The sequence below is a fragment of the Lepidochelys kempii genome, chromosome 10 (genome assembly GCF_965140265.1).
Source record: "Lepidochelys kempii isolate rLepKem1 chromosome 10, rLepKem1.hap2, whole genome shotgun sequence".
NCBI classification, from domain to species: domain Eukaryota; kingdom Metazoa; phylum Chordata; order Testudines; family Cheloniidae; genus Lepidochelys; species Lepidochelys kempii.
Genome location: NC_133265.1, coordinates 3959064 through 3974202, shown reverse-complemented (window position 1 = coordinate 3974202; position 15139 = coordinate 3959064). Strand labels below are relative to the sequence as shown.

The 15139-nt window shown below is 49.6% G+C and overlaps 1 protein-coding gene across 3 annotated transcripts in view; it reads right to left on the bottom strand.

The window, feature by feature from the left end:
- The window catches only part of PKD1 (polycystin 1, transient receptor potential channel interacting), a 138937-nt gene that overhangs the window by 65674 nt on the left and 58124 nt on the right, over positions 1-15139 (bottom strand). For all 3 annotated transcript variants that reach the window (XM_073361702.1, XM_073361700.1, XM_073361701.1), the window contains exons 4-9: positions 13321-13490; positions 10372-11040; positions 9379-9562; positions 3928-4142; positions 1340-1455; positions 1129-1255 (exon numbers count right to left, since the gene is read on the bottom strand). In XM_073361702.1, the coding sequence (XP_073217803.1) occupies positions 1129-1255; positions 1340-1455; positions 3928-4142; positions 9379-9562; positions 10372-11040; positions 13321-13490 (1481 nt within the window). The remainder of the gene's footprint in view (positions 1-1128; positions 1256-1339; positions 1456-3927; positions 4143-9378; positions 9563-10371; positions 11041-13320; positions 13491-15139) is intronic.

The following is a 15139-nucleotide window of genomic DNA, read 5'->3' as shown; positions in this document are numbered from 1 at the left end:
ATGGGCTTGTGCCACACCTGTTCCGGGGGTAGGTCCCGAAAGCTGCAGACTGTATGCTAATGACGTAATGCCCTGACTTATATAGTTGATGAATAGCCATTATCTCTTTTGCATAAATCCCCTTTTCTGTTCACCATCCAAAGATACTTCCTCTGTGACTCCTTCTCCACCACAAATCCTTCCTTGTTTTTCCCCACCTATCCCCTTCCTCTGACTGGTTCCATCTTCCCCCTCGCTGTCCTGGTTCCACTCCCCCCTTGACTCCCCAGCTTCTCCTCACCTCTCCTCAAGTTTCCCCCTGCCCCTCCCAACATACACACTAACGCTAGACTCTCGGAGAAGAATATTCCCCATACAACCAGCCCATAGCCATAGAGTGTGTCTGTCTCTCCCTCACATTGCCCACTGCTCTATCCCTAGCTCTGTGTCATGTGGGTTGGGGGCTATCCTGGAGGCAGGATCTCTATGGTTAGAGTCCTGGAGGACTCCTGGGGGGTCTCCATAATTGAGAGCTTCAGTCCTCCAGGGATCTAACCATTGAGGCATGGTCTAGAGTGCCTCCTCTCATTCAATAGCGGGAGCCTCCCTTCCAGGACAGGAGGCTTGAGAGCTCTGGGGGCTTGGCCCATTTTTTGCTGCTCTGTGGTTTGGAGAGAAGGCCGGAGTGGCTCCATTGGTTGTTGAGTGAGGAGTGGGGAGGTTTCTCACTTAATGTCTACTTCAGAAACTCAGGTCCTAACCACCATGGGACCAGAGAGCGAGTGATGCCACCGGCATCCCAAAAGCAAAGAGGTGGGAAGTCGTAGCCATGGTGAGGGGAAGGGTCTTTGTTCTGTCAGTTTAATGCCAATGTCCAACACAGATTTTGCGGAACAGGCAACTGTGTTAAAGATTCAACCCTCCAATTGAAGGGCGAGAGCTCACAATACACATGCACTGAGATGCCCCCAGGACATCCCCCAGCAAAACCAGGGAAAATGAGACCTCACCTGAGACTTCTCAAGATTAAAAAAAATAACCATAAAGCCTCTCTCAGGCCTCCTTTCAAAAGAAGAGGAAAGGCCACAAACCCAGTGTGGGTCACCTTTAAAAGAACTTGGAGTCAGGGAAAGAGAGGAGATGTTGTACCTTCTCTGTGTGCTGGTCTGTGCACCTGAAACCTCACATGAATAGACCGCTGCAGTTCTTGAGTCACAAACTCAAGGGCCGTTAAAAATGCTTCCTGCTGAAACTCCAAACTGGGGAACACCATCGTCTGGAAAACAAAACCCAAGGCCTTCACCTTGCTGCACTGCTCACGGAGCTCCCTCCATGGGGCTAGGATGTGAGCCCTTCTTACCTCCACAGTGTCCAATGGAGCCGGCAGCGATGCTTCTCTTGTCACGTATCTCACAGACCCGGGGGTGTCAAACGCAGGGTCACCCACGTAAAAGTTTTCGGCGTTCAAGAGAATTCCTGTTTTCAAGGGAAGCATTAGGCAAAGCCAGTGAGAGCCAGCAAGGCCTGTGTTTGTGCCTCGGCCCCGCTCGCACTAGATCACATCACGGATCGGAACGGTAACACCCATCACAGGGGGAATTACAAAATGGGTTTTGGACCAGTTCAAATCACATGATTCTCAGTTCTGGGGGAGAAGCAGCTGCGATTATGATTCAGTTACCTTTCTTTCCACGCTGTGGTTTTGATTCCCTTCCCAGCCTGTGTAATTAATGTTTGCACCGTTCCCAGCGCGATGACAGAGCCGCGCAACAATCAGCAGCTTCGGCTTCTGGGAATCCTGCAAACTCTGTCCATCTTCCTTCACACAGGATTCACGCCGCAAGGTTTGCGTTGAATTATTGGATATAAATACTGCCCCCAAAACGCCATGTAAAACTCAACTAAAGCCACCTGGTTTCCATCAAAATAACCTCACCTAGCTCAGGCTTGCTCAGAACCAGGGCAGGCATTGAGGTACTGTATCAGTGAGCAGTCCCCCCCATCTCTTTACTTTACACTTTATCTGAGTCCCCTCCCATCTTTATTCTCTTTCTTATTCCCAACATCCCCCTCTGTCTTCCACTCCCTCTCCCTGGGGTGAGGAATTTGTCTTCCAGCCAGTCTGCTTCTTACACCACCACCCCCATCGCACAGGCGGGAGGATGTCCTATGCTGCAGGAGGGTGGGGTCTTCTGCTAAGATGTCTTCTTCCCGCAGTGGACTCTCCGCTCAGAGTCACCCTGAAAGGTGGCACCTTAGGCGGCCAGGTGCCCAGCCTATGCCTGCAGCCAATGCACATTCCAGCTTTGGCATGGGGGGCACACCCAAAGCTTGTCCCTCACTCCCCAACATGTTCACGAACTTCAGGGAACCTGACCGTGGCTCTCCAAATGGAGGAACCATTTGCAGCTCTAGCAGACGGGTTGTACGGCGGGTGCAGGAAAGGAAGGCAGCCTCACTGCAGTGCCCACAAAGCTGGAGGCTCCAGGCGAGACAGGAGCTGAACCAGCCCTGAAGGCCCTGTGAGCTCAGAGAAGGTAACCCTGTGCACCCTGGCATTACTTTTCATCCCAGGCTGGGGTACAGATATACCACTGTCAGGGATGGGACAGAGGGTCCTCTGTGCTAGCAGATTTTTGGGATATTTCTAGATTAGGAAAGGAGGTTGAGGTTAGCTAACTCTGACTTTTTCCTAGTGTAGATGCAGCTTACCACCTTTTTAACTTCAATTTAGCTGGTCAAAGCTGACCCAGAAGCGTAGCTAATCCTCACTTAATCTCCACCTCTTTTCCTTATTCAGCTAACCCCTTAGGGTACGTCTACACTGCACAAAAAGCCTGCAGCAGCAAGTCTCAGAGTCAACTGACTCGGGCTGGGGCTGCGGGGTTCAAAATAGCAGTATAGACATAGGGGTTTGGGCTGGAGCCTGGGCTCTGAGGCCCTGCGAGCAGGGAGGGTCTCAAAGCCCGGGCTGCAGCTTGAGCCCAATTGTCTACACTGCTATTTTTAGCCCCGCAGCCTGAGTCCCGTGAGCCCGAGTCAGTTGACCCTGGCTCTGAGACGTGCTGCCGTGGTTCTTTTATTGCCATTTATGTGCAAACTGAAAGAAATATCCAATAAAATCATAGGAAATGCCTGTGTAAAATGCCCCCCCCCTTGCCAGGCTGAGTCAGTTGGGGTGCTGCACAAGCAGTTAACATAGAAAAAGAACAAAGAATGAAAAAGACCATGGTACAGCCATGTTTTGTTCTGTCTTCCTCCCTAACTTCCCAGCAGTGAGAGGGAGTTTGTTGTGACATATGGGGACTAAACACTTCAAGAACCACTGCCTGAGAGCATGTTTCTCCAAGATATATTTTGTGTGTTTTATTAAGAATATGAGGCCATGTCTTTGGGCGATAACTTAGTATGTGCGTATTTTTAGAGAACATTTTAGACATTCGGGAAGGGTTAGCAGGCTGGGCTGCAGCTCCATCAATGTGCAAGTTTCCTGCTTCAAAACCCACAACAGAAACACCAATTTATGGCAAGTCAGTTGGCTATTCTCCTAGGGCTGCTAGTCGTGTCTGAATTACAAATTAATGAGTTGTCCTACTTACTAGGTCAGACTTGAAGTGAGCAATGACCTATTCTATGCACTCAGGCCTGGTATCTGTGCTTCCAAACTAGTGCACACTCAAATATTGTAGGTGGCAATAAAATAGGGCATTTGGTCCATTCTGCCCTCCTTCTGGGGACTCTACAGAACATGCTTTTATTTCCAGAGCATTTGTCAGAGGCTTGGAAATTCCCAACTTCCATCTAACAAAGATGACGATTAACCAGAAAAACAATGAGGCCCTTCCCTTTGGACTGACCGATGCCAGTAGTTGATGATAAATACATCCACCTCCAACCAGGACCCAGGTGTGGAAGGCCTGCTTAGAGCAGGGCAGCGGGAGAGCCCACCTTTTGGCTTGTACTCGCACACGTAGCTGTGCTTGGCCATGCACAGGTCGGTGTTACACTGGCCCGTCGGGCCCATCCGGACACAGTGGTCAGCGTTTGATGGATGGGGCTCTCCTGGCAGCCAGTTCTGACAGCTCTCCAGATTAAATCCTTCACCCCTCTGCTGAGCTCCAGCACTTGCAAAATCATTGAATCCAATCCAGACGTCAAGGCCCCTTCAAAACAATGCAAAAGAATGCCAGATTTTTCAGGAAATCACAAGTATTGAAAGGATTTGGGACAGACTTCATCCAGGGTTCTCAATGAAAATAATCATAACAACAACAGCTTCCATCCATGTGTCAGTCAATATTCAAAGAGCCCTTTAAATTACTAAATTATTGCGATACTCATTCTACTTCAAGGACCTGATCCTTGAAAGACAGTCTCCTAAGTATCAAACCATATTGTGACCTGCTAATGAGTTAAAGCCATAGTCATAACTGCATTTAATTCATAAGGCAAGCTGCCGCATAAGGAGCTCAGATGCCATGGCGATGGGTGTGCTACCAGAATCTGTCATATAATAATATAACAAAGCTGGGACCATGTAGAAACTTCACATGTGTCATTGAGCTGCACTAGGAACCTCCTGATGATGTCCAGAATAGAACGTGGGTTCTGTAGATAAAGGAGAATTTCCATTATCTGTCAGCATCTTTTATAAACCTCGTGTTTCACCTATAGGAACTTCTCATTAAGAAAAGCTACTCCAGTATTCTCCAGTAACACTAGAGTTGAGAATAGCATTGGTGCAGAGTTTAACACCATACTATGATAAATCCTGGCCCACGACTGGGGTTCCTCCGCACTACCAAAATATGTAATGATATATAGATTATGCATCATTGACGACTGAAACATAGCAATGTCTGGGGTAGAATACAAGAGCAGAGCAAAGCAATTTAGGATATGGAAGTGAAGAAGAATGTCCCATACAATGGAAACTGCCAGGATAATTTTAGGTCAATGGAATATAACTGCCCAATTTGGAATTTTGGCTGACTACCAGAGTTGGCTCTTGTGGAAAATCCTGTAGGATCTCCAGTGGTCGAAGGCACCCAGGAACTTCCACTTTACATCTCACCCAAAAGATAGTGCTCGTATGCTAAGGCATTTGTTCCATACTAACTCACAACAGAAAGCATCGCTCGTCGCCCCTTCCCTGCACCACCGTACCATCACCTCGAAGGTAGCCCCTCCAAATTGCATCCCTCACGGCTTCACTTTTGAAATCTGAGATGCTCACAAGGAAGTGCTTTGGAAAGAGCAGCCTAAGCAGATAATTGGTGTCTCTCCACCGCCAAGTCTGCCCCAGATGCCATGATTAAGGCTCCGTGTTTGTCACGGAGGTCGCGGTCGAGTAGCGGCCCTGGGGACAGCCACACTGGCCGCTGCTGGAGTGGCTCTGCAGCAGTCCCGGGGGCGGTGGGAGCAGCCACAGCTCAGTGGCTGGCCCCAGAGCTTCCCCTCATGGTGGCCAGAAGAGCCGCTGGCCCCCTGGGACTTCCCTCCCCCTCCCAAGCTGTGGCTGGATCGGCAGCAGGCCTCCGGGACTCCCCCTGCAGGGGGTGCTGTGGACTTGCCCCCCACAGTGTCCCGCTCACAGCGCCCCTCCCCCCATAAGATTCAATCAAGGGTCGTTATGGTCTAAGTCATGGACAGGTCATGGGCTGTGATTTTTTGTTTCTTGCCTGTGACCTGTCCATGACTTTTTCTAAAAATACCCATGATTAAATCATAGCCTTAGACATGATTAATGAGGTCATACTGAAAAACGACGATGAACATAATTGTTCTGTGAATCAGTAATTTTTATCACGAATCAGATTAAAAAACAAAGAATTGCTGTGCTTTGTTCCTGAAACACTGGAAGGGATTAAGGAGAGCGGGATGGGAAACAGCCTATTTGCTGTCATCAGTAAAATCCAATAGTTTTTTTCCTTTTCTAATTCCAGCTATGATCTAACTGTAGGTCATCAAAAAAAAAAGAATGAAACAAACCAAGATTGGCTGGATTGTTCCCTTGCACCCTCCCTGGCTGGTAGGTCCAGTATCTCTAAATGAGGGTAAGTTTTCTCATTTGAAGTAGGAGCTGGATTGCACTTTCCTTATTACAGCAGTAGCATTTCTTGAGAACTAATGACCTGTCTTGGGTCACCGGAGGGAGAGGAAAAGTTCCAGCATTTTGGAAGGGGAGAGTGCTTCATCCCACACTGGTTGTAGGTGTTGGGGGTAAACTGGTTCACAGGGCCCTGGTTCTTGGTGGGGAGAACTGGTTCAGAGTGCACAGGCTCTGGGAAAGATCATCAAATGATGGTAGAGAGGAAGAGAAGAGAGTGACCGTAACTGCCATGCGGGCTAATGGGAAACAGATTTTTGCTTCTGTCATTTTCCCACAAGAAACCCTGGAAGTCACGCGTTCCAAGAAAACATAGCTTATACTTCATTTCTCTTTTATCGCCAGGGAAATCACATCCTGGAACCAGCTCATTCATGTTTATCTGAACAGATTAATAAATAAATAAATTAAATAAAGAGAATAAGGGAGCCGGAGTGGAGAACAATGAGCTGCGGCAGCTGGGAAACAGCTTGGTCGGCTTGCTCCTTTCTAGATCCCATGATTTCATCGCCACTGCAGTCCATCAAAAGCCCTGCACGCAATGCGAAATAAATCAGTGCTCTGAGTGACCAGCTCCTAACCCTTCGGAAAGGATGGGCTCCTCTGACTTGGCCTTGCCGGGCGCACATGTTTGTAATCTCGGGATCAATCCCAGTGTGAAGGGAGCGAGACAAGAAAACAAGTTCAAGAGAAAGGCCGTTGGGCCCAGGACAGGCCTGTTCAAAGACTACATCACATGCAGCTGCTCCAATCTCGTGTGCTTTCTGGGACGTGTTTATTAAGAAGCCCCTGCCAACATCTGCATCTGCATGGAGCTGTCAGGCCCCTGGGAAGGTCTGAGCGCTTCCCCTTTAAGATGGCTGGTTGCAGAAAGGGCATTTGTGGGGTGGATTTCGTCAAAGGCTGACACGTTCCACGCTGCCTGTTTAGAAACCGCTGGCTGTGAGGTGGAACAGATGCTTTCAGAGCCCAGCACTTGGGGAAGTGGGCTGCTCTGTCTCAAAAGGGATAAGGGTCTCCGGCTGAGGCTGACACCAAGTGACTGGGCATGAGACTCAGCTGAGAGAGGCCAGGCTTACAGCACCACCTTTTCCTTTCTGTAGCGCCTAGCTCCTGTCACCAGGACTCCTGACGCAGCTTGCCAAACTGGACATGCAGAGCCCTGCTGCCGTGCCTTGGGTGGAGGGCAGTGCCAAACGTAGGGGAGCTGGGAAATTTTAGCTAGAAACATAGTGCAAGCTTGGATCCTCACTAAAAGGACCCGAGTTCTCAAATGCCCATGGAATGCAGACAGGGTCTGGGGGTTCCAAGGTCTCTTTCAAACAATTCATGTGCAATAAACCGGAATAAAATGCTTCTCTAGCGGGATTTAATTCCTGACAAACTCAGTCGTCATTCCAGGGTCACAGCCAGGGATGCTGCGGTACAGCTGTGCTCATTCCACTACCTTCCTTCTATTCAGTCAGTGACTCCCTTCCACTTTCACCCAGACATACACGTCCAGGGACCTCGGCATTCTCCTCATTGGATGCAGTAACCCTGATGCAGCTATATTCTGCCATCCCCAGACACCAAGCATACATGACCTGGGAGGCTGGGTTTCTGATGAATGGTTGCAGTAACCCTGACATATTGCACTGCTTCTCCCATCTTTAGATACTGCCCATCTTTAAAAAAGGGAAGAAGGAGAATCTGGGGAACTACAGACCGGTTAGCTTCACCTCAGTCCCTGGAAAAATCATGGAGCAGGTCCTCAAGGAATCCATTTTGAAGCACTTGGAGGAGAGGAAGGTGATCAGGAACAGTCAACATGGATTCACCAAGGCAAGTCATGCCTGACCAACCTGATTGCCTTCTATGATGCGATAACTGGCTCTGTGGATATGTGGAAAGCGGTGGATGTGATATATCTTGACTTTAGCAAACCTTTTGATACGGTCTCCCACAGTATTCTTGCCAGCAAGTTAAAAAAGTATGGATTGGATGAATGGACTATAAGATGGATAGAAAGCTGGCTAGATCGTCAGACTCAATGGGTAGTGATCAATGGCTTGATGTCTAGTTGGCAGCCGGTATCCAGCGGAGTGCCCCAGGGGTCGGTCCTGGGGCCGGTTTTATTCAACATCTTCATTAATGATCCAGAGGATGGCGTGGATTGCACCCTCAGCAAGTTCACAGATGACACTAAGCTGGGGGAAGAGGTAGATAAGCGGGAGGATAGGGATAGGGTCCATAGTGACCTAGACAAATTGGAGGATTGGGCCAAAAGAAATCTGATGAGGTTCAACAAGGACAAGTGCAGAGTCCTGCACTTAGGACGGAAGAATCCCATGCACCGCTACAGACTGGGGACTGACTGGCTAAGCGGCCGTTCTGCAGAAAAGGACCTGGGGATTACAGTGGACGAGAAGCTGGATATGAGTCAGCAGTGTGCCCTCGTTGCCAAGAAGGCCAACGGCATATTGGGCTGTATTAGTTGGAGCTTTGCCAGCAGATCGAGGGTAGTGATTATTCCCCTCTATTCGGCACTGGTGAGGCCACACCTGGAGTGTTGTGTCCAGTTTTGGTCCCCCCACTACAGAAGGGATGTGGACAAATTGGAGAGAGTCCAGTGGAGGGGAAAGAAAATGATTAGGGGGTGGGGCATGTGACTTACGAGGAGAGGCTGAGGGAACTGGGGTTATTTAGTCTGCAGAATAGAAGAGTGAGGGGGGATTTGATAGCAGCCTTCGACTACCTGAAGGGGGGATCCAAAGAGGATGGAGTTCGGCTGTTCTCAGTGGTGGCAGATGACAGAACAAGGAGCAATGGTCTCAAGTTGCAGTGGGGAAGGTCTAGGTTGGCTATTAGGAAACACTATTTCACTAGGAGGGTGATGAAGCACTGGAATGGGTTACCTAGGGAGGTGGTGGAATTTCTGTCCTTAGATGTTTTTAAGGTCAGGCTTGACAAAGCCCTGGCTGGGATGATTTAGTTGGGGTTGGTCCTGCTTTGAGCAGGGGGTTGGACTAGATGACCTCCTGAGGTCCCTTCCAACCCTGATCTTCTATGATTCCCGGATCTTCTCTTACTCCAGGGAGTAAGGATGTGGAGCTAATCAGCAGAGCCAGCTATGCCCAGCCAACAGGTAAATTCACATTGGGGTCATAACACCCCTTTCTTTGTCTGCTGCCGATCCCTGCAGAGCACAGTTGCCCCTTGGACTGTGGGGTGCCATGAAAATGGCGTGAAGATGCACCAGGCGCCGACCCTGCCCATAGCAAATCCCAGCCGTTACTGCACTCACTAACCTGGTGACATGAGAGACCAAGAAACTCTTAATTTCAGGACTGCTCACAAAAGCCAGCTCTCCATCACCATGGACCTGGCAGTGCTGTTGGGCCTCCAGCCACTGGGCCTTCTCTACCACCAGTTGGTAGCAGTGATTGTTGCCAGGGAAGACCAGGCCATCTGACGGGCACATTGGGTGAATCACTGCATGAAAAAAAAGAAAAAGCCCCTGAGGTGGACACATGTTGGAAGGTGGATGCCCGACCCACCAGCGAGACCCCACAATGCAAGTGTGAGATATCAGCTTAGCACGTGTGACCATGTTCCCCTCTAGTGGCTGGCCTACATAGAGGATAAGGAACCTGCTAGAAGTACCAGCCCTTTGTCTTACTCCCTTAGCTCCAGCAACAGGGGCTTGTGCATTTGGTGCTGAGAGATGTGGGTTCTTACCCCATGGGTGGGCCGTAGTGGGTGGAGGTTGTTACATAATCTGGGGCATGTGAAAACATGACTAAGGCAGGAGGAATTTAGAGACAAGTGAATAAAGAGGAGGTAGGGAAGGATATGAGAAGTGACGAAAAGAAGCTTGAGGTGCTCAGATACTATAGTGTAGGTGGGCATGTCCGCACAAGGGTTCTCCAAGGCACACCTAGTGAGATTGACCAGATGACTAAAAAGGTGCTGGGGGAGTGGAAGAAACCCTGGGTACTGAGAATGCCCGCTCTATTTGGACAGAGTGGGCCTGGTTCTCCAGTGCCCTGTGTCTTGTGCACTCCTTTCCACCAGTGCAACGTGGGTGCAAAATGCCGCCAGAACATCTTACTCCAATTGGCAGTGAGGTATAAGTGCAAAAGATGCAGGGCAACGGTCACGGGGGCCCTTCACTCCCGGTGCTGGCAGGGCCTTGAAAGGAAGGAATTTTGGAGGAACCAGTTCTCAGTGTAATTCTTCCCTCCACCCAGTCCAGCCCAACCCAGCTTCAGCAGGCACCTCATCAGCCAAACTCGACTCACCTTTGCCTGGCTCTTCATTCTCTGCAGTAATACTATACACAGCTGCTAGGCCAGTGCCGCCCCTATTCCTGATCTGTAGGTCCAGGCTTTCGTTCGTCCTGACCAGGGTAGGACACTGCAGGTCTATCAGCTCTGGGGGAGCCACCACCTCGACGTCTGTCTGCACAGAGGTGACCCTGGCGCCCACAGAGAGGGTGACGGTGACGTTGTAATGCCCGGGCAAGGCATACTGATGGAGCACTGCATTTTCGGTAGTGTTGAGAAGCCCGGATCGGTCCCCGAAGTCCCACTGTAAAGTGCTGGCAGCAACTGGAATACTGACGTTGAAGGCCACCATGTGGTGAAGGCCATGGGGGCGGCGGGGACCTGTGAAAGAGGCGTGCAGCCGTGCTGGGAAGACAGAGCGGACGAGGGAAGGGCCGCCGCAGGACCACCTAGCAGAGTCCTCAGTGCAAAACGGCAAACAACCGGAGGAAGAATTTGGTTCAAGGACCTCGCCGCACAGACACTGCTCCTGGTCGCCGAAGCCGCCGTATTCCTGGGCGTCAGCATAGCAGAGGGCACTGCAGGTCTCCTCGCTGAGGTTTGCGGAAAGAACGGACGAGAAGAGGATGACTGAATCGGCTGCCCCTGTGGTGTTGTCCGTCAAGCATGCTATGTAAGGCGCTCCTAGAGGGGAAAGAACAGAGAAGCCTGTTGAAAACCAACCACGCTAGGCCATAACTCATTAGAACCCTCAGTTAGACACCACACCTCTGCAAATGGACTTCCCCCAGGCCGTGAGCTGCAGGAAGACTACACAGCAGAGGGTTTCTATTCTGAGCATTTCCTGTTGCAGTCTTGCTTGGGAACCCTTTAATCCATCCGTGGCGTTTGCCAATCCCTTTGTAGCGGTGACGACAAGAATATCCAGCCATCAGCACAGATTTATGGAGCAGCAAGGCACAGTAAATAAAGAGTACCGTAGAGAACGTTCCACTCCCACAGAGTATGAAGCTGATCTGATCCTGAGTCCCTGCTTAGGAGTGAGTGCGGCTAGCACATGGGAGGTGGGTTCTCTTCCTAGTTCTGCCACCAATTCTCTGCAGGGCCTGGTGTCATTCACTTAACTTCACTGGTATCTGAGCAATAAGCCCACACCCAAACCCAGCCAAGCAGAGGTGCGTGCATACAGGCACCCCAATGGGGTAGTATATGGGTAAAGCTTCTGATTCCCTAGCCCATGCCAGACTTGTGCTGTGGATAAGCAGAGGATATCACCCTACAGGCACATGGGTACACACACACACCAAACACAGACACACGCATCAGATCCCACTCCCAGGGCAGTAACTTATTTACTTGTGTTCCCCAACTCTTGACCTGCCCAAGTGGGGTGGGGGTTTTTCCCTGCCACAGACACACACTGATTTTGCAGCGTACACAGCCTCAGCCCAGCTGGGATTTCCTTGCCTCGCATCCAATTCTGCCCACGCAACTGAGGCATGTTTACTGGTCTGTTTCTGACTGTTGCTACAACATAGCTCCCAAAACATCTCAACACTGCTGTCCTCGTGTTGGTTTCCCATAACGATCCCATCTGCCTGCCCTGGTCTCGCTGAAACCCCAGTACAGTCGTTGAGCCAGGCTACCTATTAAGAAATGCATGGGAAAAGACTCTTGTTATGATTATAGATGCTTGGAAAGTACCTTTTTTAAAAATACCAGCCCAATTACATCCCAGGGGCCACATGTGATCAGCAATAACCATTAATAACTGCCAGTATTTCCCAAAGAGAGACAAGGTGACTTTATTGGCCCAAATTCTGTTGGTAAGAGAAACAAGCTTTCCAGGCACCCAGAGCTCTGCTATTACCTCACCCACCTTGTCTCTCCAATATCCTGAGACCAACACAGCTACAACTACAAGGGTATTTCCCAAACCCATTCTGTTCTATACAAGTTCTTCTTCTGCCCTCTTCACCCCCGAATCTGAGCACCTGCCAGTCCTGGCTCCTTATGGTAGGAAGTTCCACTATGCCTGAGGAGCAGAGGTGTTGGCTATAGAATCATAAGACTGGAAGGGACCTCGAGAGGTCATCTAGTCCGGTCCCTACACTCATGGCAGGACTTCTTCTTTGGGACACCTTAGAGGACAGTTTATTGTCCAGATTAAGGCCTTAATTCAGCAGAGCGCTTACGCAGTTGCTTACGCAGTCCATTCTTACTCAGCATGTGCTGACGTCTCATTGACTTCAAAGGGATTTCAACTCGTTAAGCACGTGCTTACTTGCTTTGATGAATTGGGGCCTAAGGAAAAAGAACACAGAGGCCACCATCTGGTAGTTGCTTTGGTGGCCTGTGGGTAATGAGTTTACTGGTCTCAGCCCTATTCTCAGTGAATGGGGACTCAGTTAATAAAGTCACCAGCATGGCAGGCACTGATCTCTGATCTGCGCAGAGAAGCGGAGATAAAAAGAAAGGTGAAATGCAGTGCATATCTAGGCAAAAAAACGTCTTGTGTATACAGTGCTGGGGAAAGGCACTGGCTGCTGGGAGAATGAAGCCCTCTCTTTGTCCACACCACAGGTGTGGCATGGGCAACCGGAGCACAAGATTCCCCCTCACTGCTGCACCAATGTTCCTCTAAGGTAGCTTGGAGGAACCTCCTCTAGGGGTGAAAAGATAGCAGCTTCCTGGCCCATCCAATCCTTAGCCTCTCTGCTGAGACAGACAACAGAGGAGCTCCATTACTGATATGGATTCCAGTCTACCAGGACCTTATCTGAGGTTCACCAAGGAGCCATCAGATGAGAATGACTTGCCCCTGCTACGGAGTGGGCTAGATGAGAACCAGCTGAGATGACTCGAGGGATGGAAGAGTCCTTAGAGGAGTATCAGTCTCTTTGATCTCAATTTTTCCACTAGATTTACCTTTACCATAAATCATAGCCCATCCCCCTTCCTTACCACAAGTAACATTGGTGAATGAAACATTGAAAAGAGGAAGGTTTGCCACTTCCGGAGGCTGGGCGCATTTAGTATCCAACAGCCGACTAACGTTAACTTTTCTTTCTTCCACCCAGCGGGGGAGCCAGGAAAGTTTGCAGTCACAAAGAAATGGATTCAGACTTAAGTTTCTGGAACAGACAGAGTAGAGAAAGATTATGCATTAACTTGACAATGGGAACCACCCAATAAGTGTTAATTACACCATCATAAAAATCCCCCTGTTCCCATCTGCACCACTCCAAGGAAACGTCTCATAAGACTCGCTAGGGGAGTTAATGAATAGAGAATCAAGCAATAATTAACATGATTTTTCTAAAGGCTAGAATTAGGCAAGTACTGCAAGCACTTTCTTCTCACAATACAAATAATTGTTGCAATTAGAAGTAAATTACAGCCATAATCCTATATTCAAAATAGTCTGCCATCTAACATCAGTTGGTTGCAGCACCAACCTCTGTAGCTAAGGGAGATTTTTTACAGTGTCATTAAAAAACATCTACGAGAATCAAATTGATCTATCAAAAAAGAAATGCAAACCCAGTGGCAGTTTTGTCACGTGGCGGTTTAATGAAAAGATGGAATCGTTAACTGCAGGTGTGTTTGGCCGGAATTACAGCCTTTGGCAGTCAGCGGCAAAAAGGGCAGAGGTGGGACAATGTTTGCACAACCAACGGTAGTCATGCTGCCCGCAGCGTTTGAACCCAGTTCTCCTGCATTGAAAGCACAAGCCTCTATTGCTTGAGCTAAAGAATTAAATCCCCTGGCTGGTACCTGTAGCAAATGTACTGATCTCTCAACCTGCGGCACGGCCACTGGAAGAAGACAAAGACCAACATGCTCCTAGTGAGGGTTTTATGTATGTAAAAGCTAGCTAGTCATGCCGCTGTTCTTTAATCTCGCTCCAGCTATTACGGCAGCAGGTCTTGCGGGCCCCAGTCCCACTGCAGGACTCTTCTAGACAGCATTACTATTACTGTCAACAATGGTCCTAATGCTCTGTAGGAGGGAAGCTGCAGAACTGGAAGTGATTCTTGCTCATTTGCACGTTCCTCTTGAAGAGTACACTGGGAAAAGGTGCATGGGAGTTCTACTCTTCTTGTCTGTTTCAATTATTTCAAGTGACGGAGGCTGTAACTGTGTCAGTTTCACCTTTGGAGTTTATTCCTTTCAGGTAAACATTTTCGAAAGCATTTTCAAAAGGTGCCTAAACGGCAGTTCCCTGAGTCCCAGGTCAGTGCCCCTGCCCCACAGTAGGAAGTCAAGCAGAGATTTAGCCTTGCCACTCCCGGAGTCATGCGCTCTGAAAATGCTAAAGTGAGTAAAACACTTGTGCTCTTGCAAACTCCCTGAGGGCTCGTCTACCCTGCCCCCGGGGAGGGCGGGGGTGAGAACAGCGCTGCCCACCAAAGTGCTGCCGTGTAACTTCCCCACGTGGATGCTGCAGGTGCAAACGAAAAGGTTCCTAGTTGGTGTTAACATCGTCCTCTTGAAACACAACCACATTCACGTGAACTAGGAACCTTTTCGTTAGCGCCCCAGCATCCACACGGGGGAGTTACAGCATCCACATGGGGGAGCAGCGCTTCAGTGCGCACAGCTGTTCACAACTTCCCAGACCGAACTGCGGGGCAGTGTAGACGTAGCCTCAGGGTACGTCTACACCACAACTGTGGCGGTCAGTCTGACGGACATACCGAGCTAGCTTTGAACTAGCTACCTTGAATAATGAGAGCAGTGAAGCCATAACGGTATGGGGTGTAGGACCCTGGGTATGTGT